Source organism: Phyllopteryx taeniolatus, chromosome 22, assembly GCF_024500385.1.
Source record: "Phyllopteryx taeniolatus isolate TA_2022b chromosome 22, UOR_Ptae_1.2, whole genome shotgun sequence".
Lineage (NCBI taxonomy): Eukaryota > Metazoa > Chordata > Actinopteri > Syngnathiformes > Syngnathidae > Phyllopteryx > Phyllopteryx taeniolatus.
The window spans coordinates 5,219,883-5,247,051 of NC_084523.1; the positions used below are offsets into that span (position 1 = coordinate 5,219,883).

Consider the following 27,169-nt stretch of genomic DNA (forward strand, 5'->3'; position numbering starts at 1 on the left):
CTTTTCGGAGACGGAATGATGCATTTGGAATGATTAATAGAAATTTCCTGAAAAAAAAAAAAAAAAAACTTTCTTTCCAGTGAGCCCCACTCACATCAGCCAGTACAACCTGCCGGCAGGCAGCAACAGCATGAGCCGCTCCAACAGCATCCCCGCCCAGGACTCCTTCGAGCTCTACGGCGAGGGGCACCCGCTGGGCGGCAGCGCCACCTCCCTGGAGGACCGGCCGCGCGCCATCAGCCGCTCGGGCTCCTTCAGGGACAGCACCGACGAAGGTCGGTCCTTAGCGCAATCCTCCATTGACCTCGGCCATTAGAATTAATCTAAAGGTTCGGCAAAGCCCCATCTGTCACGAGGTACTTTAATAGCTCATTTAATGACCTGTGGGCAAGAACTGGCTCGTGGATCGCGCCGGTATCTTTTATTGGAGGCTGTCATTCCATCCTTATGGAGGGCAGCTTTTTAACAAGCCTTTCATATGTTTTCACTGCTCCACTCAATCTGCCGTATTACTCATGGTGCAATATGATGAAAAACAAACCAAAAAAAAGAAATACAGTAAATGTCAAAATGAGTTTGACTGTACCTGTAAAGTTCAATGCTGACTTGTTCTATTCTTGCAGTCCACGGTTCTTCGTTGTCACTGGTGTCCAGCACGTCTTCACTATACTCTGCAGTAAGTAGCTTTGATTCCTAAATGATACTACCGCCGTGGGAAGGAGATTTTAGACTATAGTCGATAAAGGAAACACCGGAAGATGAAACAGGCCAGATTCAAATGGAAAGGGCGAATACACCCATTTTCATTATTTGCCGCGCTTTCCTTCGAAATTCGTGTGCCGATTAGTTTGATGGGAACGTATCGATGAGACTCGCAGGCTGCGTCGGACTGCCGTAAATGATGGATGTGAAGCAAAGTTTTCTTCCAGGTGTAAATTATATGGGTGTTTTTTTTCTCTCCCTAATTTAGTTTTCAGGCTTGATTTGATCCACAGCAGGGATTTGCTGGCATTTCCATCACTTGAATGTCACTGTAATTACTTTGTGAGTTTATTTCACGCGTTAAATGTGAATGCCTTTTGTTTGTTTTCAACAGACAGAGGAGAAGGCACACTCAGAGGTAAGAGGGTTAATGTTTGTGTGTTTAGATGGCACGCGTACGTTGTTTCACATTCAGTCACGCATCAGAAATTGTGTAGGGAACGATTTTGAGCAAAATGTCATTCCATATATTTTTGCTGTATTGTTTTAGTAACTCCCGTAACATTTTTCAGTACAATGCATGTTTTGGTGCTTTTTTTCCCTGGCTGCTCTATTTGTGTGTGTTTGTATTTGTGAGTCAAAGCAAAACAACGACAGTTGGTTTCCACATGCACAAAGATAAATGTGATGATTGTACCTTAATCCCATCAATTCACATATTTGAGTGTACTTGGGATGTGTTATGACTTTCTTCAGGCTAAATATGTGTTTTAAAGCAGACAGATTGGGTTCAAATTGGTTTGAAAGCCGTACACCATTACCTGAATTTGAAGTAGTCGGACTGTTGTCTACGAGTCCTTCTAGCCAAAACAGTCCAATCAGCATGATGCTAATGATCATGGATCAATAAAATTGTTTAACTCTATCACGTTGCATTGTTTTTCAGTTTCCTTCCATTTGGATCGTAAATCACACACATCTTGATCCCACCCTGTCGAATGAAAACAGTTCATCACTCTAATCCCACGACTGGAATGCATTCCATTTCCATCCAGCGCTCCTGTTAGCACTGACTCCTCTTTGATTTTCCATTATCTTTCTGTTATTTCCCCATTTCTTCTTATCTGTTCCTGTTGTATTTTCGCCTTCATTAATTAACATTGGATCAAACAGTAATGGCAAAAACAGCTAAGCTGAATTAACTCTCTCCGAGGCAAACTGTAAAGCAGGGAAAATGAGAATTGGGTGACCTTACCCGCTCAAAGCCAAAGAGCGGCGTAGATGTGCGCCATTAAAACATGCAAATAATGTGGAGAAAGATTCCCTGCAGTAATTTGCATTGGCCATGCTGCCGAAGAAGATGAGAATCTTCACTAAGATTAAATGAATTAGCGATTTGCAAATACTATTTGACCCATTCTGAAGAACGTATTACCTTGCTGGCTAACTCCTAACCATGAAAAGCGTCACCGTGACCTGTAATAACCTCTGTCTCTCTAGCCTCATCCTTTGTGATGGAGGCATGCGGCATAGTGTTAATTTTGACTTTTCTCTTTTCAATCAAGGGCCAAACAGTCCAAAATTCCACGGTAATACCCCCCACACTTTACGTTCACTTGACAGTTTTTTGTTTCTTTTCCCCACACAGTGTCAGCATGTAACTGCATGGTTTTGGCATCCAAGCTATCAAAATGGACGCTGCTTTATTCACCCAAACCCGTAGTTTACCCTAATAATTCCTCTTTTTGTCACCAAACCAGCAAATCAGGAAGCTGCGTCGGGAGCTGGACGCCTCTCAAGAGAAGGTGGCGACCCTAACGTCCCAACTGGCTGCCAATGTGAGTTTGTTTACCTCCCATCACAAGAGGGATTTGCCCGATAACGTGCAAAAGCTTTGCCTGTATATACTCGGCAAGCAACATAAATATTTGAGACGTCCGCGAAAGCCTTTTCAAAATTCCGTGCGTGCACTGAGCCTTTCCGTTTGTTTGGTTTTGGCGCTGCGTGTGGTTTTTGTGTTTGAAGATGAGACGTTTTCCTCTGCGTACTGAGAGGATTTGTTTAAGGTGACAACTCCCGAAAAGTCAAGCGAGCGGGGAGAATCAGAAAGGCAAGAAGAGTGGGAGATGAGGGTAAATGACGTGTGTCATTCATGAAAAAGGAGAGACGGCGGAACCTGTTGTCTGTGCTCAGATTGAGATAGAGAATATGACGCATGCAGGCCAACCCGCTCCTGGCTTTTGTCTGACTCGTAGATCGCAAAAAGTTGTGCAGAAGAAAAACTTCTTACAACAATTGGGTGCAAATTAGTCACCTGCTACTGCATAATCTCATTATAACCGCATCCTATTGACAGGTCTTATTATTTTTGTTCCGCACGTGTTGTTTCCTTCTTTCTACCAAAATAATGGAATTACCACTCATTGTGATGCAGCGCAGCTCTACGCTGCTGCAAACGACACTCACAGAAATTAACACATTGTTAAATTTATACCTCCCTGAAAGAAAGCATTCTTTTATAATACATTTCTTGTGCTGGATCTCATTATACAGGTGTGCGTTCCTCTTCCTAATAGCAGGCCCCAGCCACTTTTCCACAAACTGAGTCCACTAATTATTTTATGGCACAGTTATTAGGATGTGCAAATTTAGTGTTAACATTTCTGACTACTTATTATAATGTTATTTTCTAAAAATAATTAAACATACATAGGAGTAGTTCAGTTTCATCGTTGATTCTGGCATCTTGAATCCGAAATTAACTGGCATTTACTTGTAACTCAACATTAATGATCTTTATAAGAGTAGAAAATAATACTTTTACCATAACTATTTAAGGTGAGTAAAATACTCCTGTTGCAACGCTAATTCGTATTTTCATCTTTTTTTGTGAAATTCAGGAAATTGTCTCATTAAAATGTGGTCACTGTAATATCGGTCGAGCATTACCAGCAAGTATTTGTTGAATCAAATTTTACCTCAATAAATGTTTGAAGACATATTTTTTAAATGCAAATGTGTTGAACTTAAAAGTTAAATACAACTAAACTGCGTACCATTAGAGAGAGCCCAACATCATTTAAAAGGATTAAGAACTGAGCTAAACTTTTGAACTTAGGGACAATATTGATTCAGGTTTTATTGGGCTCCTACAGTACATTCTTCAGGGTCTTACTTTCTCGCTGTAGCGTTGGACGCAGCCCATTTACGCTGGAGGCAGGTTCGAGTAGTGCGTCTCAGTCCGATCGATATCCTTGATATCCGTGCCTCTCGGGACGGCGTCCTGGCAGCACTAACGCAGATAGCTTGACCTCATTCACTCCGCCGCTTTGGCCCTTTATCAACTTCAACCGACAGCAACACTCGGGGACGGGCTCAAGAAAAAAGACAGATGGTTCAGCCACAGGGCCTCGCCGCCGTCCCACCAACGCCTCCTTCGGGTGGACAGGAAGCGGCGAGGGGGTGGTTGAGTTCTGAATCACAGGCGGATTTATGATCTATGAAAAGAAGACAAACCGTCATTCGGAGACATTGAGAAGCACGTTTTATGTCCTTTATGACAAATTTCTCAGCACCTACGTGCTCCGCCCTTTTGGTAACTTGGTAACAATATTGCAGGTAAATGAACAAAGAGACATTTACGTTGGTTCCCTTTGGAACAAAAAAAGTTAAAGATCCTGTTTCCAGTGTGGGTGGGGGCGGGGGGGATTCGATTTCTTTAGGTAACAGACATCAATATTTGTCATCTTCCGCCCATCAGTATTCTCCTCAGTCACATAGTGCAAAGTTGAGATTATTTTTGACTTGACTTCACATTGCCACAAGCTGCGTCCTGTCATTGACGTTCCGCACAGTCACAGCAGCTCTGACAGGAGTTTCCGGGTTGCTATCTAACCACGAGTCCCTTTCCCAAGCAGATCAGATAGGAAAAAAAATCACTCTGAGCACACCCCAGACCTGCAGGGGCTGGCTCATCTTTCAGAGACATCCAATAATCAGGCTTCTGCTGACTTTGATTGGATGGGGTGGGTGGTGGGGGACTGCTTAAATTCAGTGGAATTATTGATACGTGTTCTATTCTAATAACAAAAGTCCACGAGTAGTTGACACCAACCCAAAAAGATTTCAAATTGCCGATAGATGCCACAAGATGGTGGCAAAGCACTTTTTTTCTATTAGACAAGGCCATGGCCTGACTAAATAGGGCTCCTCAACTCAGTTCAACATAGTTGCTTGGCACCAGAATTGCACTTGACAATTTTGTTGCTTTGATTTGAGCACAAAACCAGCGAAAGGTTTTTTAGCGAAAAACCGAAGGTAGGTTCGACCAGAAAAAACTGTGACTGGGCGAATTTGCAAATCCCAAACAATTCAGTGAGGTTTGGTGGGGCTCAGTATATATTTAAAAAAAACAACTAATGGAACAAGCACTAACAACATGCAACCCACACACACACACACACACACATACACACACACAGGTCTAGGGGAGCAGATGGTTCGATGTCACTAAACTTTCTACCAGCCGTCACCCTGTCGCCCCGTGAAGCCCTTTTCTGATCTCTGGACCGCTCTGGTCCGACCTCACCTCTTTCTCAGCTGTCCGAGCAGCCAACTTTTGTAGGTGCTATTTAGCTGTCGGTAGTAGAATATGTCAACGGGAAATCTCAGAAAGATGCCTCAAGGAATTGCAGTCCCGCTCTTAAACGTGCCTTGTGTGACTTTCAAATATGAAATGATGAGCAGTAGGGGATTTTTTTTCTTGAGTCAAGGGAACCATTTTAAGAGGCCTCAGTAAAGTGGGTGACTGACCACCTCCTGTTCAAGTCACGCTTCAAGGCTTCTGTACCTCAAATCCCAAACTAATTTAGTCATCCATTAATTCATGTAAAAGCTCCCTTGTGTGTATGTGTGTTTTTCATTTTATTTTTGAATGTATTTATTTTTTGGGGGTCTTTCTGGGTCTGCAGTCTCACCTGGTGGCTGCCTTTGAGAAGAGCCTGAGTAACATGACGTGTCGCCTGCAGAGCCTCACCATGACGGCCGAGCAGAAGGTGCGTGGACATTACTTCCAGTTAAGGTGGACAAAAAACGCAGGTGTTCACGGAGCTTCCCGGTTTGTCTTAGGAGACCGAGTTGGTCGAGCTAAGGGAGACGATAGAGTCACTGAAGACCCAGAACACCGACGCTCAGACGGCCATTCAGGTGGCGCTCAACGGCCCGGATCACTTCCATAAAGGTAATAATGACTCGTGGGCAAACACAAACAATGCTTTTACTCAAAATACCGGGAAGGGGCTCATGTCAAGCCAGGATAGTAACATAGTAACATACTTTTTTTAAAGCAAAAATAATAACCCAGATGAGCCTTTTACAGTTATTGCATGTGATACTGGATTATTATTGCTACTTTTAGGAGGCTTTTAGTATTCTGTATACCAAGTAATTTATTTATTCTATTACTCGGAATGTTGGGTAGCTCAACCCCAGTTCACTCTCGTAGTGTCATTTATTTTCAAAATGTATATTAATTTGACTTATTAGAGCCCGGCCGATGTGTTATTTTTGGGGCCGACGCCAATCCCGATATTTGGGGCTAAAAAGACGATATCCGATATATCGGCCCTCCCTGTATATGGAATAAGAAAATTGACATACTTTACATGAACACAAATTCCTATAATACCCAAATAGAAAGAAGCAGAACACTACAAAAAGAAAATAAGGAACACTGTCAACATAAGGATTGTAAACTCTAATTAAATAACGGTGGACACGGGAATCATCAGTTCCATAATTGTCTGTTCATCTCACAAAGATCAGAAATTTGAAAAAAGAAATAGAGGGCCCTAAACTCCAATTTTGCTCCGCAGCAACACATTTGTACGGCCGATTCACACGACGATACTAATCATAATTTGTGGGCTTTATCCAGACCTGCGTATAAGACGGCAGCATTCATCCGAAAGCATGTCGAGCATCAACAGCGCGGCCAGCCACTCCAGCATGGGCAGCATGGGCAAGGATGCCGAGGACAAGAACAAGAAGAAGAAGAAGAACTGGGTCGGTGGACCACACACATATGCATACTCATCCCTCACTCTCAGGATATGATGGTCATGGTCATCATATCACAGTTGCTAGGTTACAGAGTCATCTTCAACATGGGGTCGACCACCCCGCAATTACTGTTTGAGGACCACTCGGGGATTTCATGTTAACACCAGCGCGCCGATGAGGCTGCAAAACCGCCGGCCGATTCTAGTGTGAAAGCTACGGTTGCTCATCTTTTTGTAAACATCCCAATTGAGTGGCGGTAAGTGCTCGTCGACTCTCTAAGGCGAGTTGAGAAGTCGAAGCAGAAGCGGCAAACACTTTTGCGACTGCCAAAGTGCTTTTTAGAAGGCTCTTAATCCCATGCACGTACCCTAAGGAAGGCCCCCAGATACGTACATAATCTTTAAAAACATGACTCCGATGTGGACCTTTACTCTTTTTTTCTAAATATGTCACCTCCCTGGTGGGTATTTTTTTTTAATTAATTATTTTTTTATTTTTTTTTGCTGCTCAGCCAATTCCACTTTGCAGTCTCTGCAGTTGCTAAATTGGGCTCATTAGTACTAAATGCATATTAGCACCTAATTAAAGATGCAATGAATGATTCATTCGTACAAATACTGTCTCGGCGCACCATGGAAGCTGGAAAATGGAATGAGGAGAAAACCAGTCTGGTGCCTCGTGTGACCCATGACAGACTAATAAATTTCATAATTCCACGTGAGACGAAGGCAGTGATTCTCAACCACGAGTCACGCGAGAGCATCAGGTGTGCCGCATGAAATTATCCAATTTCACTTAATTGGCCCGATAATTATCATTTACTGCAAATAATGTATTTATATTTATATTATATTTTTGTTGACGTATCAATGCCAGTGACGTGTAGTGACAGGGAGAACAATTAAATGCGCTCCTTCCACTCATCCACTCATTGATGTCATCATTATAGTATTGTAGTATACAGCGGTGCCTTGTTTTTTGAGATACGAGTCATTGTTCAGACGATGTTTTTTTTAGTTGTGAGCAAAAATTGGATATACGAGCACTGCATGGTGGCAGTGAACGCAACTCACCTTACAATGAGAATCAGTTTGGCAGATAGTTCTTCAAAAAAAGAGTGCAAAATGCCATAGACAGGCTAAAAAATAGCATCGATAGTCACGGTCGTGTGACCCTTAAAGCAAAAGGCTATTTGAACACAAACGGTGCATCAAGACATGTAGACACACAATATAACACTACTCACAGGCATATATTCTGCATTTTCTGTAAAAAATTACTATGCGTCGTAATCTTGTTTCTCAAGGCACCACTTGTATATACTTTTTTGTGAAATTTTTGTTTTGGTGATTCGCCGTGATCTTTTTCTCCTGCAAAATATGTGCCTTGGGACCAATTTTGCCTTTACTCAATAGATAGCAAACCTCTGCCAAGGGCTAACCATCCCAACGTTTATGTCTCACTTGTGTTTCTGACGCCAGTTGAGTAATTCCCGCTATGCGTGTGAGCTGGCGCGTGTGTATGTGTGTGTTCGTGTGTGGTTAACGCTGGGTGTATTCTGCATCTTCAGGTGGCTGATTCCATCCCGGCTCAGGTCAGTTGTGTCCTTTGAACGTGTGCAGTGGTTGTTACCCATCCCCTCCCTCCAACCATTCGCTCCTTTTTTCAGTTCCCCCCTTTTTGCCCTCTAAAAGCAACCTCTCTTCTATCTTTTCTGGAAACATCAGCATGGATACGGCTGCCCCGTCATTGCCTGTTCATTTTTAGACAGAAACAAAATAAATAAAAAGCTGTTTCACCTTTCCCGCCTTCATTTCATTCTCTACTTACAGCCTTGATATTTGCCTTCCTCTTACCTCCACCAGCAGTGAGCATTGCTTGGAAAACAGCACGGCGTACCCTCCTGATCTCCGATAGAAATTGTCACCGAGGAGGTCGTCGCCTTGGCGATACTGACCCTCGCCCTGTTTTCCTTTGTGTCGGCCAGCTCCGCAGCTCGTTCAAGCACGCCTTCAGCAAGAAGAAGACCAAGTCGCAGTCGACCCACGACGAGATGGAGGAGATGAGCGACTCGCTGCCGTCCTCGCCCAAGCTGCAGCACGTCAACCGGCAGGGCAGCGTCGCGACGCTGCGTTCTTCACCCTCTGCTGCCGAGTGAGCTTCCACGCACATCATCACACCTATTTGGCGCACTTTCACAATTATAAGATTCTTGTATCAAAAAAAAAAGGTGTTTTGGCGAAAATAGCTATGGCATTGACCTCAAGAGGCCATAATGCTACTCACCCTGTAGGTGGAGCTCCAATTGCTGGAGGTGTTAAAATCTAATCGGTTCTTCCTCAGCATGTCTTATACATTTACATGGGTTCAGGAAATACCAGTCAGTTGAATAGTGTTGCTCCAATCTTACTTTTGATAGGTATACCATTTGTTTACCCATTATGAACCTAATTTAATGTTGGCAATTCTAAAAAACAAAAAAAACAACCAAAAAAAAACATTTATAGCCATCACAAAGACATTCACAGTTAATACGAATCTGCATGCGAACTGTTTAAATCACGATTGCCTTGGTTGGGGTAACTCTCTGATAGTGTCAATCAAAACAGAGCAAGGCAGAATCGTTGATACATCTCATATCATTGGATTGGGCACACTACAGTGAACCCCTGCATATTTCCAGTTCAGCATTCACAATTGTGCATATTCCCTAAATTTATTTAAAAAAAATTTGAAGCTATCCCTTGCTATTCGCTGAAAATCTCATCCGTTGACTCTTTTTGCACTCAGATCAAAGCAACAAATGTTTTACTTTGACACAATCTGGTGGAATCTGAATGTCGTTTTTAGGTTTAAGTCATTCACGTAGTTTTTTCGTCTGCATTTGGGATGCGTTTTGTTGACGGTCCTTAACTAAACGGGTTCTTGACTGCGTACATGCTAGATGCTTGGTGTTGGTGCTTTATGGCCCTCTAAATTTGAAATTATTTGCTACATTTTATGGCACATATACATAATCCCAACCCCTTTTTTTTTGGGGGGGGGGGGGTCAATTTACAGCAGTGTTCATTTCCTATCCTCCACAAATAGTGGGGTTCACTGTACATGTTTGTTTGTTTGTTTTTTTTTCCTCTTCAGTTCTCTCTATCCTTTTTTAATTGCTCACTTTTGTTTCACCTCTTTTGTTTGTCTTCCACCCTCACTTTTCCGCATCCTTTTCTTTCACGTCTTCACATCCCTCCTCCCCTCCACGCCGTAAGTAGCAAGTGCCTATGCGATACCTCCCCCGTTTGGACGGCAAAGAAAAAGCTAAACGGTCACGTGGTCTACAAGCACCGATCTCGGTAACCGACTGGGAAGCTGTGTGTGTGTGTGTGTAGTGTTTGTTTGACTTTGCTCTGCCTTAATGTGTTACAAAAACTAGAAACAGGCTATGCTCACTGCAAGCAAAGATCGGTTTCAGCATGTGAGTGTGTTCAGTGCACCTCAGTTGCATTTTTGAAAGACAATGCAGTGTGTTTGAGAACTAAAAAAGGACGTGTATCACCAATCCCACATAAACTTGATTGGTATAGCATGTCATTGTTTTCACACATTTAGCACCAAATGATGACGCTCCCGCCGTTGCAAGTTTTCACCACTGACTCCACATCCCTTGGTTCCTTTGAAGCTTCCATTCTTGTATATTTGTGTTGTTTTTGCTGTACCCCCCCCCCCCCCACACACACCTGAAAATGACGCCCTCCTCATCCCTCCATCCCCCACCGCCGTGCGCAACGCCCCTCGCAGGCTGTGCGAGTGCACCGAAGCCGAGGCCGAGATCATCCTGCAGCTGAAGAACGAGCTGAGGGAGAAGGAGCTCAAGCTGACCGACATCCGCCTGGAGGCGCTGAGCTCGGCCCACCATCTGGACCAGATCCGGGAAGCCATGAATCGCATGCAGGTGAAGTATTGTATTAGTATACACCGGGAAATATACTGTAGGTCGGTGGTTCTTAGACTTTTTACACCAAGTATTACATGAAAAAATACTTCTACTCTCCAAGTACCACTCTCATGACCAACATCAAAATAAAGGATAGTGTAGAAGTAAAACATGAAGAACGAACAGTTCTTCAAGATTAAATGCAAATGTATTTGAATCCAACTGAACTGTATCGAGGCAGTGATTCTTTTGCCTTCACTAGACTGCCATGAGAATCGCTGCTGGTGATGAGGTATTTAAGAAGCGCAGAGTAAATGACTATTGTTGTGCGCTTCACTTAAGTGGCCGCAATAGAATCCAATCGTCTCCCTCGCGATCAAGGGATCACGTAAGGCTTCTTATCGCAGATTTCACCTTCACCACAAAGGGAGCCTTGATGATCAAAAAGGCGCTTACAGCCTTTAACTCCGATACAGCGATTTGAGGCTCAACAACAGCATGCCGCAAAGTGGTGCCTTTTATTTGCTTCTGGAAGAGCGTTTTACCTGAGCACGAGCAGCGGCTTTGAATATCGTTTGTATCCGATTTGATCTGTTGCGTCGCGTTGTGATTGCAGCTTTAATTGGATTGTCTTTGTAGTAGTACTTCAATGCAACTTTAATGTGGACTACGTGAGCTTTACTAGTTGGTCTAACCTAATGAGATATGTTTGTTTTCATAAGGAAATAGATTCCACTAATCGAACTCGTGATTTAAAGCAGGAAAAGTGTTTTGGATAATATTTGTCCAAATTTTATTTAGCTGAGCACATCAGTAGAGCAGTATGATTTGGTGTTATTTCTGGGATGACTGCCATTTTAGAATCAAGAATTGTACGTACTTATTTTCTGACTTGTTCTGTCATTTATTTGTCTTTGTGTTGACAATTACAGTTTTGAAGTTTTTACGCAGTTGGTTTGATTCCTTTTGAAACTTGTGATTCACAACAACTTGATCTACTTTTCCGCTTGTGTTCATTCAGAGTGCATCTTTCTAAGACATTTTAGTTTGATTATACTAATGTTCTGTAGTTTGTCATATATTTTTTAAAAAACAACCAAAAAAAAGACTTAGATGGGACATTCTAGGCTATTTTTCACAATTTAAAACAGTTCCCAGGTGTCTAGGTCAAGGGTGTCCTTGTTCAAAATGCAGAAAGGAAAAAGAATTACAGCACAGTTAATGTAAACTTATCACACTGGTTATAATTTGTCAGTTTTTTGCAGGGAGTGAGGTTAATCAGTATAGAGAACGGATGGACATCCATGACAATCGGAGTTGTTATGTTTAGGGGAACATTTTTAAAAAGCAACTAGCAACGAAATGTAGCAACTTTTTGTGGCGTTAAGGAGACATCTCGATATTCTGAGATTCCTTCCACAGCAGAAAACAATCACCCCTTTGCGTCCTGACTGCAAATAAATGTCGCTTGTGCAAATGTTCCATCTTATGCCGCCCCGTCCCTCTCGATGAGCAGAATGAGATCGAGACCCTAAAAGCGGAGAACGACCGCCTCAAGTCCAGCGGCAGCGCCACGCCGACGGCCGCACCCGCCAAGACGGCCCGGCCGCCCTCGGAGACCTCCAGCACGTCCTCGTCCTCCTCGCGCCAGTCCCTGGGCCTCTCTCTCAACAACCTCAACATCACCGACACTATCATGTCAGGTCAGTTGAGCGTCAGCCTGCGCCGGCGTCAATCGGAAGCGTCGGGCCCGATCCGCTTTGGCAGCCTGACATTTGTTCGGAGGTGTGAGAAAACAAAAAAGTCGCTTAAGTTGACCTTTTCACCGAAGAAACCAGAACATGTTTGCCTGGCAGAGTCTTCGAATGCCAATTAGAACTGATTTTGTGGATGAAATTATATTTTATTGACGTTTGCCACGTGCTTTTGAAAGGTCGTTGAGTTCCTCCCTCTCGCTTGCGCCGTAATTACAAAAGCAAAGCTCTCCTGCGAGGACTGGCCCTTGTCATTATTTGACGGCGGGCTGAGCGAGAGCACCGAGGCGTTTCAGGACCGGTGGGCCGGCAGACCGTTATCACCGCAGCACAGAGCCCTAGGATGCAGAGATGCCAGATGAATACTAAGTAAGCTGTCCAAAATGAAGAACGGAGATTACAGAAGAAGAAGTGGGAGGCGTTACAAATAAAGCCAATAACTTGACGGTGAATGAAAATAAGTCAAATCATGTGTGTTACATGAGCAATTCACACATTCACTGCAATTGACGCCTTTAGAAGTCAAATATCCATGTTAACTGGGAAGGCTGGCAGTGAATGAGTTAAGTTACAATTTTGTGCAATCAAATGTGGCAAATAGATGCAGTAGTAGTAGTAAAGGTCAAAATACGCAAAGGAAAACGAATTACCTCATAGCAATTGTGTCAGACGCTAGTGCGCATATTTTCCACTTAATATCATACCACTTTTCATACTGCGGTACAATTTGCTTGACAATTTCCAGAAAGGTATCCATTTCATGTGTAATGGTAATAATGATAATAAATTCTTTATTAACATTTAAAGAAGATGACATTTGTGTTTTTCAATTTCAAATGTTGGAACATATGCCTTACAAACTAGCCATAGATAATTATGGGCATTTGGACGCATGTCAGCATCAGCCTTTTTTTTTTCAAATCTGGCTGACGATAAGAGATCAATTGGAAACTGGGTAAACTTCAGGGAAGTGTTTGTTTATTTATTTATTTAAATGTCCAATTAACATGATCAGAGATGCTGCTGACCCTGGAAACTCCTTGCACTTTTTGTTTTTGTTTAAACTTAAAACAAAGATAAGTGAAAGATTAACACTTGACATATTGAAATTTTGGAAAACTTAGGAGCTATTTATTCGTCTTAAGTTTTCATTTAAGGTGATAAGACATGCCGCTGTCTAAAATAAAAAAATTACAAATAAATGACATGTTCTAAATCAGGAAAGCTGTTTATTAAACATTTGCTTTAATGCATTTAAACAAAGTCAGCTGTTGGAGTTTGTATGACGGTATTCAAAATTGTGACGGCAGTATTTTCCCTTTTACTGCAAATGAGTATTGGTTATAATCGGTATCAACCCACTCAGTATAATGCACATTATATCACTTAAGTGTATGGAAACTCTAAAAGCATGTTAACTTACGCTCGCTGTGTTTGACCTTTAGATATTCTGCTCGACGACAGCTACGAGGGGAACCTGCGCAAAGAAGGCCGCAGCGTGCGGATAGTGGTCAGCATCAGCAGCGGGCCGAGCACGACCAAGGTTAGCGGTGACGGCCGTCGTCTCCCATCGCGTCGCACGGTATTTTATATTCCAGATAGTTTACGTCCGGATTGATCCGTCAACAGGGAACGCAAATGCACGAGTACCTGATTGGGTCCATAGGCGTGAGTGGGAAAACCAAGTGGGACGTCCTGGATGGGGTCATCAGACGTCTCTTCAAGGTAAGACGGAAGCCGATAAAGTGTCGTGCAAAAGTCCTAGGCAGACATTAGGTTTTTGCTCTGTGTATACGCACAGCTTCGCACTTTACTGTGCATTGTTTTAAAGTAGGGTTCAAGCCATGGAGAAAGTCTAATCCTCCAGCATGCATAATGTATCCAACAATATGAAGTCAACCCAACGTCACTCTCATGGAATTAAGCTGTTTCTTCCTAAAATTGGTTTATCAAAATGTATTAGTATTTTATTTTATTTTTATTATTAGTGAATGTTGTTTCATAATTATTGAATGGATTTATGGGAAAATAAAACAATGAAATATTTATTTATATTATTTAAAAAAACAATATGCATGCAGCAAATTTGTAAGTATATGTATTCTATTAAAGTTGTATGAATTATAATGAAATTCATTAGAGCTAGAATAAGTACAATAAAAACGAGGATTCATTATTTTCTTATTAAAATAAACTATTAAATGTTTTCCCTAAGTTTTGGTAATTGAAAATGCATTAATTCATCTCGATTGCTTAATTAATGTATCGTAAAATTCATCCTAAAAAAAGAAAAAAAGAATCAAATGTGACATTTTCTTTGATTACATAATGAACCAATGATTGATTATAAAAAGGATAATTACAACATTAGAAAGATGAGTTATGTTCTTGCTAAAATCCCTCCCTCCGGGCTCGCAGGAGTACGTATTTCGGGTGGACCCGGTGACCAGTCTGGGCCTGAGCTCGGACAGCATCGTCTGCTACAGGATGGGCGAGGTGGTCCGCGCCCACTCCTCCGAAGTGCCTGAGCTGCTGCCTTGCGGCTACCTGGTGGGCGAAAGCAACGTCGTCAAGGTCAACCTCAAAGGTACGAACGAGGGACTTCCCGTTTCAGGCTGAGCACGACATCGACGCCTCCTCCTCCTCCTCCTCCTCCTCGCAGGCGTGAAGGACAGCAGCATCGACAGCCTGGTGTTCGACACGCTCATCCCCAAGCCCATCATCCAGCGGTACCTCAACCTGTTGATGGAACACCGCCGCATCATCCTTTCGGGGCCCAGCGGCACCGGCAAGTCCTTCCTGGCCGCCAAGCTGGCCGAGTTCATCATTTCCCAGACGGGGCAGGAGGTGACCGAGCACAACGTGGCCAGCTTCAACGTGGACCAGAACTCCAGCAAGGTGGGCGCACCGATACAGACAGCAAACAGTACGGGATCCTCAAACGCGGGTGATACGGGGAACTTCGCTTCCAAGTGCTCATCTTGTTTTTATAAAGTGCCGTGTACAATACTGCGCGGTGCTATTTTTATTATAAAACAAACACATAACAAAAATACGTTGATGTTTTTGAGTGTTTGTAACGGATGAATGGCATTTCCTTTCATTTCATTTCAAGTATGGTCACAGAATGAAGCAAAATGCTAAGTCTTGTATATCCTTCTCGAAATAAATCGATCCTTGGATCCTCGTCCGCGGTTCCACAGTGTCCCGCTTTCCTCTTCCAGGACCTGCGTCAGTACCTGTCCAACCTGGCGGAGCGCTGTAACTCCGAGGGCACGGACGCGAAGCTCCCCACTGTGGTCATTCTGGACAACCTCCACCACATTAGCTCCCTGAGCGACATATTCAACGGTTTCCTCAACTGCAAGTACCACAAATGGTGGGTTGCGCTGCGGTTACTAAGGGGATGGCGGGGTTTTGTAGCGCAGTGATTTCTCTATCAATGCCATCGAAGTATAGTGACCGGCAGAACAATTAAATGCGCTCCCGCTAGATGGCAGAAGCTATGTATTCGTCTAGCGCAATTCGTACAACAGAACAATAGCTTTGTGTTCAACGAAGCAGGCCCAGATTTCACACTATTTAAATTTGTGAGCAAATTGAGACAAGGTCATCGTTATTTCAGTGACAGTTCTGAATTGTTTTTTGTGTGTGTGTGCACGGTGTGCCATGAAAATTTTGGAATATGTAAAATATGTGCCTGCTCAATATAGGAAGTGAAAAACTTCCTAAAATAATCTCCCGTGCCCCATGACGACCATGTTGTCTCCTTTAGCCCTTACGTCATTGGGACCATGAACCAGGGAGTGTCATCCTCTCCCAACCTGGAGCTACATCACAACTTCAGGTTTGTCTCCAAAATTGAATTACATCTGTCTGACATCTCACAGGCTTGACATTAATGTCCCTTGTTCCTCAGCGCAGCGCCGATTATTTGTAATGAGAGTTCCTCTTCCTCCTCCGCTCACAGGTGGGTGTTGTGCACCAACCACACGGAACCCGTGAAGGGCTTCCTGGGCCGCTTCCTGCGGCGGAAGCTGATCGAGACGGAGATCCACAAAAACGTGCGCAGCAACGACCTCATAAAGATCATCGACTGGATTCCTAAGACGTGGCAGCACCTCAACGGCTTCCTGGAGGCCCACAGCTCCTCCGACGTCACCATAGGTCAGACACCCGCACCCGCGCGCACACGGTGTCAAAACCTAGTAGGATTTGAAAGGATCTGGACTTGACTTGACTCGGTCCCCGGCAGGTCCCCGTCTCTTCCTGTCGTGTCCCATGGATGTGGAGGGATCGCGAGTGTGGTTCACCGACCTATGGAACTACTCCCTGGTGCCCTACCTGCTGGAAGCTGTCCGGGAAGGACTTCAGGTGAGCAGAAGGCACTGTCTACTGTCACGCCGGTTCATGAACTTTGACACCAATACCACGTAAAAGAAAATACTGAGCTCTCCAAGTAATACCGTCATGACTAACATTAAATCACACCAGTATTTTAGACCCGAGTCAACAAAAACGAGACGGGTTTTATTCCCCAAAAGAATTAGATTGAATATTATCGTGGGCCACTGTAACATTATGCACAGTTTGATCATTAGCGCCGCACTTAAATTTAGGAAACTAAAGAAAATATGATTGAATAATGATATTGCGGATACCACTCGGAGCCCGCGTAGCGCACTTTGAGAATCACTGTTCTATACCCTTGGTTTCAGCTTATTTGAGAGTAGTCTCCTGCGACAGCTTTACTCAGTCGAGCCCTTTTGTTCAATTAATGAGCCGGCACAGAGCAGACCCTCCGCGGTGACGCACGAGGCAGATCGCTGTCGACGAGAAATCACAACAATACGCGCAAATTCAACCGCTGCCCGTCCCCGAGAATGATGCGCGAGCTTGCAATACAATACAATCAGCCCGATGCCCTACGTGAGAGCGAAGGTAATCTGTTTTCAGGCATTTTAGGCCCCGATAATCACAAAAGGGGCCCCGGAAATGTCGGCCGGACCGATCGCAGTTGGTTACGGCCCGTAAAAACGACGCGTTTCGATGACCTTGCAGCTGTACGGCAAGAGGGCGGCGTGGGAAGACCCGTCCAAGTGGGTGAGCGACACGTACCCGTGGCACGCCGCCGCTCCCGTGCAGCCGCAGGACGGCCAGTCGCTGCTCCAGCTCCGGCCCGAGGACGTGGGCTACGACGGCTACAGCTCGTCCAAGGAGGGGGCCTCGTCCAAGCAGGTGTCCCAGAGCGACGCCGAGGGAGATCCCCTGGTAGGAGACAGGCCATGATATCACAGTCGACTCTTAACTTCATTTTATCATTCGAGTGCTTGTGCGGATGCTGAAGATAATCCGACCTTTCGATATGATTTACCTTTCCCCCCCCCCCCCCACGCTTACAGATGAACATGTTGCTGAGGCTGCAGGAGGCGGCCAACTACTCCAGCGCGCAGAGCTGCGACAGCGACAGCGCCAGTCACCACGACGACCAGCTGGACTCCTCGCTGGAGTCGGCGCTATGAAAGCGAGGCTAACCGGACATGCCGAAAGTGCAAATACATGACAAGTTGTGTGGTATTGTTACCAGGTGAGGGCAAGAAAAAAATATATCTATATATCATCCTGGTTCATCACTGAATTGTGAAAAATCAATTGAAATTGTTATTTCTGGCAATCGGGACTGAGCCCTGCCTACTAATAGTTGAAACTATGACCCCCATTTATCATTTCAAAGTAAATGGCTGACATTTGATTCAATTTTTTTTTCTTTTTCTTATGCGGCAAAGACGTTGCGTAACTTCCACTCGCAACCCACGCTAAACTTAGCTCCTCCTCGACATACAAAGCTTGTCTCTGAGTTAAGATGTGTCACTTCATGGGCCAGCCCGATTTGAGCCATCCTATATTGTAGTGTGGCACATTTTTAGAATACAACTTCTCATGTAAGTGCACAAAGGGTTGTTTCGAGTTTGCTTCCAATGACAAATGAAATGCTAGGCTCAGCCGCAATTCTGTTCCCCATCTTCGGAACTGGAATATTTTCTCTGTGTTCGATCCCAGTTACATTACAGATGTTTACAACGTGAGTAGGGAGGCGGGCAGGTACTATTGTTGACGTATTTCTTTGTTTACAGAGGTGCTTCTCACAGACTCTCAGAGTCATTGGTCCAAAGGGTCCGGCCACTGTACCACCACGGTGGATCCTCAGGCCGATTTTGTCCAAATTGTACTGTTTTTTTGTTTAGTTTAGATGATACGATGATCTTCTGTGGCCATAATGGAGGTGGGCTCTACCTGAGTATTTATCAGCCAGTCACCTCGCTGCGCTTGCATGTCAACAACCGATCCTCCACATTAATGCTACTGTGAAGAAAATGGATAAGTGCCAACGTCGCCCCCCTTTCGTGTTACTGCCAAATAACGCACGCACGCCCCGGTTCGTGAAAGAAAATACCCTGCGAGTCGCTCGTTAAAGAACGTGAACGTTTGTACGCAGACGTCCGTGACATAACGTGCAGTCAGACAAAACACCTTAATGATACTGGTGCTTTCTCGTTGCCTTAAATGAGCAAAAAGGTTTCGGGGGGGAGGCCTCTCCTGCTTCCATTGGTTTCTGACGACAAGAGGGTCATATGAATGCTTAACTACGGACGCTCCGCCTCCCGTTTCCCTTTCTAACAGGTATAAAGTGCAAAATCAAAGAGTTCATGTTGCATTGTACGTGAATTCAAAACTGAACAATATTGTAAAAAAAAAATAAAAAATAAAATTCTATAAATATATATATATATATATATATAAATTTAAAAATATATATATATATATATATATATAAATATATATATATATATATATATATATATATATATATATATATATATATGATTAAAAGGGGTGGGGGGGTTTTGTTTGTTTTTTTTCCACCCAGTTGAGCTGGGCTCACTTGAACTGACAGGAGCACAACCAAATGTTTTTTTTTCTTCTTTTTTTTCTTAGCATGCTTTTGAGCCTTTTAACAGGGGAAACAAATTGAAAAGAGATTTACCTTTATGTATTCACATTCACATTGGACAGAAGCCATTTTCAATTGTCCTTTCTTTTAAACGTGTGGGTTGGTTTTGCACACTCGGGCGGGTTGTAAATACTTCAGTCTTCTTGCACAGAGAATCAAAGATGCATTCGCCCGGTGGATGTTACACTAACCTGCTAAAGAAAAGAAAAAGTAAATTATTGTTTAAAAAAAAAAACAGATGCAAAAAGTCAAACAGGTGTGCGTCTTGTGATGTGTGTCGACGCAGGAGGCGCAAGATGTGTAGATAGAAAAGCGTTCTCACTACAAAAAAAAAATAAATCACAAACCTGCACTTTTCCAGTAAGCTCCCATCTTTGGCGTGACATCCATTGGATTGTGTCATTAGAATATCTTGCTGGGCTGCGGAGGCGCTGGAGCTCACTCCACACCGTACTGTATAGAAAAAAATACCGACAGGTGCTACCGGTCAGCAAACGCCCGCCCAAGATAACACCTCAGGACAAAACTACATCGTCTGCAATCCTACCTGTTGTCAGCTCCACGCACCTCTGCAGCCTAGGCCTCCGCTCGTTCCCAAACTCGCTGACCCCAGCGTACACGGTCGGAGAACGCAGTTCTCTCTCAGTCGAGGCCCTGAGCATTTACTCTGGTTTTGGAAGCAGAATGTTTTTGTTTTTTTTCAGGTGAAACATTTGTCCTTTAATGTTTTATATTTTGTACATTTGTATGTAACATATCATGTAAATAGACAGAGACAGTGATTTAACTCATCTGGACTGAGGATTTTGTAGTCTTTGTAAAAGCTCTAATAATAAATGGTATTTGGTGTCACACAAGCAAAAACTGGTTGTCGTCCTTCCAAGTCTCTTATATTGTATGAGTGCTTGAAAACATGTAAAATGTTGCAGTGATATTTTTGTGTACATCATGTAAAATAAAATTAAAACTGCTCACTGATTTACTACAGCAGATTCCACAACACACGTGTGATGATTGTAACGGCCTCAACATAAAACTACAAGAATAAATACAGTACGTGAAAGAGAAAGTCAATAAAAGCAATTGTACGTGTGGAGATGCGAGTGGCAGTGACGCCGGGCGGCCACATGGTGGTGCAGCCGAGGCGATAAAGAATGGGCATTACTTGCAGGATCCAATAGAGGGCGCTTGTCGAAGATGTCCACTATTAGTGTTTGAACCATGAAAGTTTGTGTGGCTGTCAAACAAGAAAGAATCGTATTTTAATTAAAACCAAAAATATTTGTATTCCGTCTGTGTGTTTTTTTATTGCTGTCCTTTATTCCAAAGCCTGTCAAATTGAACGCAAGTTCTGTATGCGGAACAATAACAACGAGGAGATGTCTGTCTGTTTGAATATAAAGCTCTTTGGACACACTTCCGGTCGTCTCCTTCGCGTTGAACCGTCAACAAGCGCCAAAGTTGAACCTCGTCACAGAGGAAAATGACCGCCGAAGAGCCCCAATGGCGAAAAGTCCCTTCGGTTACGGGCGTAATACCGCGTTCCAGACACGGACACCGGGCGGTGGCCATCCGGGAGCTGATTGTCGTGTTTGGCGGCGGAAACGAAGGGATAGCAGAGGACCTCCATGTTTACAACACTGGTACGCTAACATTAGCTGGCGGCTAATGTTTTTAGCATTAGCCGTTGCGAAAACTGTCACCGACGGCAAACTGTTGGCTTTAGATTTTCTAGTTAAAGTCCCGCCCGCTGTACTAAAACGGACTATTTAATTTGGAGTTGTGGATATTCAAGCGGAACCGGTAAGCTAGCTGCAGTATGTCCAGATGCGAACGGTAAGTCAACTATACGTAACAAAGTACAAGTTACTTTTTCATGTATTGAAGTTGATTTTTCCAAATATATTTAGTTTAGTTTTTGTTTTTTTGTTTTTTACTGACGACTTTCCAACAAGTTAAACATATTTCACGTCGGATTTTGCTTAAATACCATAAATTAACAAGTGGTGACAGCATTCATAAGCGCATAAATGTTATTTGACGTCACATCCATCAGAATCATCTTTATTTGCCAAGTATGTCCAAAAAACACAGAACGAATTCGTTTCGGGTAGTTGGAGCCGCTCTAGTACGACAACAGACAGTCAATTGACAGACAACACTTTTGAGACATAAAGACGTTGAAAAAAAAAACAGTCACTGAGCAATAAAGGGTTGCTTGTTATCTGGTATCAGTGTTATAAAGTAGTGACATTTGTTGTAGTTTCGAAGCAGTGGTTTCTGCCGGCGGTGAGAGGAGACATCCCACCCGGTTGCGCCGCCCACGGCTTAGTCTGCGAGGGCACTCGCATCCTGGTCTTTGGCGGCATGGTGGAGTATGGCAAATACTCCAACAACCTCTATGAACTTCAGGTAATGCTTTTGGAGTCACCCGTTTCTAATAATACACATACCAACGTATTCTTCCCGATTTGATGGTCCAGGCTAGTCGCTGGCTTTGGAAGAAACTGAAGCCCCGAGCGCCCAAGAACGGTTTGCCCCCGTGCCCTCGTATCGGGCACAGTTTCACCCTGGTGGGTAGCAGGTGCTACGTGTTCGGAGGGCTGGCCAACGTCAGCGAGGACCCCAACGGCAACGTCCCACGGTAAGTAGAAGGACGAGCATGTAGGCTCGGGCTTGTTTTAAGGCTATATTTAGCCTTAAAATAAAGTCCAAGATAATTTTTTTCACCCTTTGCTTTTAGAAAAAACAAGTTTTGCTCTTTGGGTTTTTGGCCCTTCTGGATATGCTTTTTTTTCCTCTAACAAACTTTAAAATCGTTTTGCTTTTTTTCTTATCATCAACTTCCAGATAAATCGATATACAGATACATTTTATTGACAGTGATATTGATACAGTAATAAATTATCCAGTGCACACATGTTCAGTGGATGAAAGTTGTTATGCATATTATTATTGCACATTGAAAGTCATATTTGAAATGAGTGTAAAAACTGAGCACAAGAGTACAAATTGAGAGGCATAAGCGTGGCTAGTGAAACAATGAAACAAAATAGTACGACATGATATGTTAAAATGCACAGTATTAAAAGACCGTAAGTGATTCCTCTCAGAGAAAAGAAATCCCGTTTGTCAACATATCCTTAACCAATGAAGAAAGGTTGAACAATTGAACATCTCAAAAATGAGCTTTCAAACTGCTTATGTGAACTCGCTACTATCAGTTAACTTAACAACTCGGTTGCAATAACAGCGCTCGCCAAATAAATCCAGCCTTACAATAAAGCCACGCGCAACGAGCTGCGCTTTGCTACGGCAGGTATATGGACGACATGTACGAGTTGGAGCTGCAGTCCGTATCGGGGGCCAGAAGCTGGAGCATCCCGGAGACAAAAGGCGGCGGTCCTTCGGCACGGGAGTCGCACAGCGCCGTCGCCTACACCGGTCCGGGCTCGCCAAAGCTCTTTTTCTTTGGAGGGATGCAAGGCAGCCGATTAGATGACCTCTGGCAGCTTGACCTCAGTAGGACGTTGGACAAATAGAAGTAACTCATACAAAGCATACGCGTGACACAATCCCTCTGTCTCCCTCAGGCACAATGGTGTGGTCAACGCCCGAGACGAGGGGTTCCGTGCCACTACCCAGGAGCCTTCACTCTGCCAATGTGATTGGACACAAGTAAGAGATTGTACGGTTATTTATTTGAATCTTTCATCCAAGGCTGGGCAAATTGTGGCCTCTGTATCTATCATTGTCATGTGTTCTTTAATATGTGACGATAATAATAATAATGTTTATCGTTGAACTGAACTGTTTTTACCACATTTCCACACGAATGTCCTGGCCCATCTGGCACTTGAGCAAAAAACATCCGGTGCGCACAGGAAGCATATTTTATTGTTATTTTTCCCCATGTCCCTTTAGGGTCTCCATAGAAGTGCCGCGTTTTTACTTTGAAAGGTGCCGTACGAAGTGACGTTTCTTGCGCCCGCAGGATGTTCGTCTTCGGCGGCTGGATTCCCGTTCCGGAGTCAGAGAAGCGAAACGCCGCGGGGATTAAATGGATTTGCACTAACTCCTTATGTGCGCTTGACTTGGGTCAGTGCTTCTCAGTGCATTTTCGTTAGAAGCTTCTCGCGGCGCAGGCGATGACCTGCAAGCCTCTCTCCCAGACACTATGAGCTGGCAGAACCTGGGCCCAGAGTACGACGACGTGGGCTCCCGGCCGCAGAGCCGCGACGACCACGACGCCGGCAGGCCCAAAGCCCGGGCCGGCCACTGCGCCGTCGCCGTCGGATCCAGGCTCTACGTTTGGAGCGGCCGAGACGGTTACCATAAGAACCTCTACCAAGTGTGCCGCAAGGACCTTTGGTACCTGGAGACAGGTGAGAAGCGGACGGTTTCAAGTTTGACGGAATCGGATGCGCGATATCGTGTTTTTCGTCTCTCTTCTTTCAGATCGACCGGGCCCCGCAGACGCGGTGACGCTCGTCAAATACACCGTGGGCACGCTCCACGTGGCCTGGCGTCCCCTGTCGGGAGCAGACCGTTACATCCTCCAGATTCAGCCCGTCTGTCCTCAAGCCAAACAGGATTCGATGTCAACAGACACAGAGACAAAAGGTACACGGAGACCAAGTTTCAATCACCTAAGTGGTATTTGCGACTACTGCATTTTAGGTTCATCCTGAAATTTCACTGGAAAGCCGAATAGCCCTAAGGTTTTTGGAGCAGCGTATATAGGGTGCTAAATATTTTGTTTCACGGAAATTCCCTCAGATTCCCACCCCTTTGACCTCGTGAGCGAACGCAACAACGGAGAACAAGAGAACGCGTCGGCCCAGGTATGCGATCGTCCTCTAAAGCAAAGACCACTTCAGCTGTATCGTCATAATTGTGGACACGTCACGGGTTGGGATTCCAGGACGGTTCAAAGCTGCGCAACGATCAGACGAACTCATCCGATAGCTCGCAAGAAGGGGGACAGGGTTCGTCACGCTCGGCTCACCGTCAGCGGGGTAAATGTGACGCTCACGCTCCTAAAAACGAGTAAACCGAAACTGTGACTCATTCACAGCGTCTCTTTGCTTTCATTTGCGCCCCGCCCCGACATCTAGCCGAGAACACCGCAGATCAGGTAAGCTAGATTCCTGTGGCTTTTATTTTGCGAGCGCGTAAGTCTAATTACAGTCGGCCATCGTGCAGGATCCAGAGGGAGCCGCGTGGTTTGACGTGGGTGTGTTCAGGAGCCTCTTTTCTGAGGTCCAGCACTACTATCTGCCTTCCGTCACCAAAGAGGTCAACGACGATCCACTTTTCGCGTCCGCTCGGAGAACAGCCTGTTGACGGATTGTCGGTCCTTTCGGCCCTTCCAGCGTCAGAGGAAGGCGCCGGGTCCCGACGACTATCGGGACAGAGAGAAGAAGGAGCTGGATCCGGGCCGGAGTTACCGCTTCAGAGTGGCGGGCGTCAATTGCTTCGGCCAAGGAGACTTCGGCCAGGTCGGCGAGTTCAAGACGTGCCAACCCGGCTTCCCCGGAGCGCCCTCGGCCGTCAAGATCACCAAGGTAGCGCGTTTATGACCGTGAACAACAGTAGGAAAGAAAAAGAACTGACGTGAGGTGAGGAACAGCTTGTATTGAGCCAAGACGCACATGTCACAAAAAGTCCATTTATTGAAATAATGAGGATTTTTGTCTCACTTGACATCAAATGTATTTCCAGGCATGTGTTTAAAAAGTGTCTTTTACGAAGTGCTTTTATACGGTCTGCCTATATGGCAAACGTTGAACTATTGCGGTCGGGAGCGGAACGTTCACCGTTGTTATAATATCGTTTTCTTCCTCGGTCATCGTTGAACGCAGGCTCACGATTTAGTCCACATCACGTGGGAAGCTCCTACATCTCCATCGGGCCGGATCTCGGAATATTCCATGTACATGGCGGTGAAGAAGAGCCGCTCGTCCGGCTCGGAAGGCCCCGGCCAACTGGCGTTCATCCGAATCTACCGCGGCGTCAAGATGTTCTGCACGGTCGGCTCTAACCACCTGGTCAACGCGCACCTGGACCGCTCCGCCTCCAACCGGCCGGCGCTCGTGTTCCGCATCGCCGCCAAGAACGAGCAGGGCTACGGCCCGGCGACGCAGATCCGCTGGATTCAAGGTCGGCGGCGAACGCGCCCATCGAGCATATCGAGTAAATCCGGTATACGCGCGAGCTCGTTCCGCATTCAGCGACACGGGTAAAAGCACTTCCTCCTGGCTCTGGCGAATGGGGGGGGGGAGGACCGTTGAAAAGCACACGTAGGAACGTCTACAATGTCTTTTTTAAAACACAAGACGACACCACAGAGCCACCGAAGATGACAGTAGACGGTGTTTGCACGTACCGTATCACATTTGTAGGAATATATATACACGTACATGTATTCAACTTTTGTCCGAAGACACCGGCCGTAAAGAAAACAACATTTTAGCAAGCGCGGCTTCAAACAATCGCGTCTTCTCTCCCGTTTTGCGCGTCGGTCACGTCACCTCCTGTTTTCATTCTTTATAGACGCTTTCAAAGCGCGAGGCGAATCCAAGGCGGACGGCGATGAGTTGGACGACGGCGACAGGTGAAAGAAGAAACCGCACGCGCGCTTTCTTGTTGCGTTTTTGATAATGAAACTCTTTTACAGCTCCAGCTGAAAGTGAGAGACGAATAAGGCTGCGCTCTGGCAATCAAGCAATACACACCAGTGAATTACACGTACAATATGAAATCGTTTTGATAATTTATCTATTTAAAAATGCTGTTGATATTTTGAAAAAGAGACCACTGTTGTTTTATATCTTCATTCAAAGTAATATTTTGAAACATACACTACTTTTGTTCCAAACAAAAACCAGACACATTATTGTATGCCGGCTGCATTTTTTTAGGTACCATGTTTTTTCGGCCTAAAGGCAGAGACCATTTCAAGTTCGATGGAATGGAATGTAAGATATGACATTTTTGTGTGCGCATAGATGAATTTGTATAGTTTTTCAATCCGTATAATGTCTTGTAATAATGTGAATTTGTTCGACGTGATGTTTGGAGACTTGCACTGTAAGTTGCTGTTGCCGCTTATTATTATTTCCATTAAACCTTTATTCTATTTTGGTGTCCATGTTTCATTTATAATTATTATACCGCTCAGGAATTGGAACAATAGCACAACAGTGGAATAAATGTTTCGATTTGTGATTATCTTTTTAATTGAGTGTATTTATTTATTTATTCCCCCCCCCCCCCACAGACAAATTAGTAAACAGGTGTTGGCCAAGCTAATTTGGTCAGGTGAGTACATTGTAGCACGTTTTAGTTTGATTTTGACTTATCAAATGTAATGATTTCCCAAAAATGAGAAAATAAACGTCCACACAACTGTATAATAAGAGAAAGTAGAGCAGAATGAGTTGTTAATTAGCAACTAACGTCGATACGACGGAAGATAGCATGTAATTACGTCGTGACCAAAATAGCCTGCGCTTTCGTCTTAATACTGAATTTATTTAGAATTTCGTGGGTCGTCATTGCTTTAGTTGAACGATTTGTTGCTGGTCAATCGATCATTTGTAATTATAGACGAAAGTTAGAAGCTGGTTTAGCACTGGCGAGTGAGTGTTGCGTTCAAGAGCTCCAAAGTTGTTTCCCACCACCCGAACAAGCGTGTTTTAATGAATTGTCATA

At 44.4% G+C, this 27,169-nt stretch overlaps 2 protein-coding genes across 25 annotated transcripts in view; both read left to right on the forward strand.

The window, feature by feature from the left end:
• Positions 1–19,228, forward strand: part of nav3 (neuron navigator 3) — a 240,426-nt gene extending 221,198 nt beyond the window's left edge. For 5 of the 15 annotated variants that reach the window (XM_061761831.1, XM_061761829.1, XM_061761830.1 and 2 more), the window contains 23 exons: positions 81–275; positions 624–676; positions 1,097–1,120; positions 2,268–2,291; positions 2,463–2,540; positions 5,673–5,756; positions 5,830–5,941; positions 6,638–6,765; positions 8,333–8,356; positions 8,750–8,916; positions 10,026–10,106; positions 10,552–10,705; positions 12,204–12,390; positions 13,887–13,984; positions 14,071–14,166; positions 14,860–15,028; positions 15,104–15,339; positions 15,666–15,820; positions 16,217–16,288; positions 16,412–16,608; positions 16,697–16,815; positions 17,503–17,712; positions 17,844–19,227. In XM_061761831.1, the coding sequence (XP_061617815.1) occupies positions 81–275; positions 624–676; positions 1,097–1,120; positions 2,268–2,291; positions 2,463–2,540; positions 5,673–5,756; positions 5,830–5,941; positions 6,638–6,765; positions 8,333–8,356; positions 8,750–8,916; positions 10,026–10,106; positions 10,552–10,705; positions 12,204–12,390; positions 13,887–13,984; positions 14,071–14,166; positions 14,860–15,028; positions 15,104–15,339; positions 15,666–15,820; positions 16,217–16,288; positions 16,412–16,608; positions 16,697–16,815; positions 17,503–17,712; positions 17,844–17,963 (2,783 nt within the window). In that variant the 3' untranslated portion in view covers positions 17,964–19,227. Of the gene's footprint in view, positions 1–80; positions 276–623; positions 677–1,096; positions 1,121–2,267; positions 2,292–2,462; positions 2,541–5,672; positions 5,757–5,829; positions 5,942–6,637; positions 6,766–8,332; positions 8,357–8,749; positions 8,917–10,025; positions 10,107–10,551; positions 10,706–12,203; positions 12,391–13,886; positions 13,985–14,070; positions 14,167–14,859; positions 15,029–15,103; positions 15,340–15,665; positions 15,821–16,216; positions 16,289–16,411; positions 16,609–16,696; positions 16,816–17,502; positions 17,713–17,843 lie in introns of all 15 variants that reach the window. The other 10 variants (XM_061761828.1, XM_061761820.1, XM_061761823.1 and 7 more) reach the window with 7 other exon arrangements.
• A 1,630-nt stretch (positions 19,229–20,858) lies between these two features.
• Positions 20,859–26,594, forward strand: hcfc2 (host cell factor C2). 10 transcript variants are annotated; one of them, XM_061762266.1, is made up of 16 exons: positions 20,860–21,096; positions 21,717–21,865; positions 21,937–22,097; positions 22,773–22,975; positions 23,047–23,131; positions 23,448–23,551; positions 23,626–23,838; positions 23,912–24,076; positions 24,233–24,297; positions 24,378–24,471; positions 24,571–24,590; positions 24,659–24,751; positions 24,829–25,020; positions 25,318–25,615; positions 26,009–26,069; positions 26,133–26,273. In XM_061762266.1, exons 1-16 carry the CDS (start codon positions 20,937–20,939, stop codon positions 26,140–26,142), a joined length of 2,073 nt encoding a protein of 690 aa, XP_061618250.1. In that variant the 5' UTR covers positions 20,860–20,936; the 3' UTR covers positions 26,143–26,273. The 10 variants fall into 10 exon arrangements, 8 of the variants coding, with proteins under 8 accessions (XP_061618255.1, XP_061618256.1, XP_061618252.1 ...); XR_009786526.1 differs by having other exon boundaries at positions 25,318–26,069; positions 26,133–26,221; XM_061762267.1 differs by lacking the exon at positions 25,318–25,615 and having other exon boundaries at positions 26,133–26,594.
• Positions 26,595–27,169: the final 575 nt, after the last annotated feature.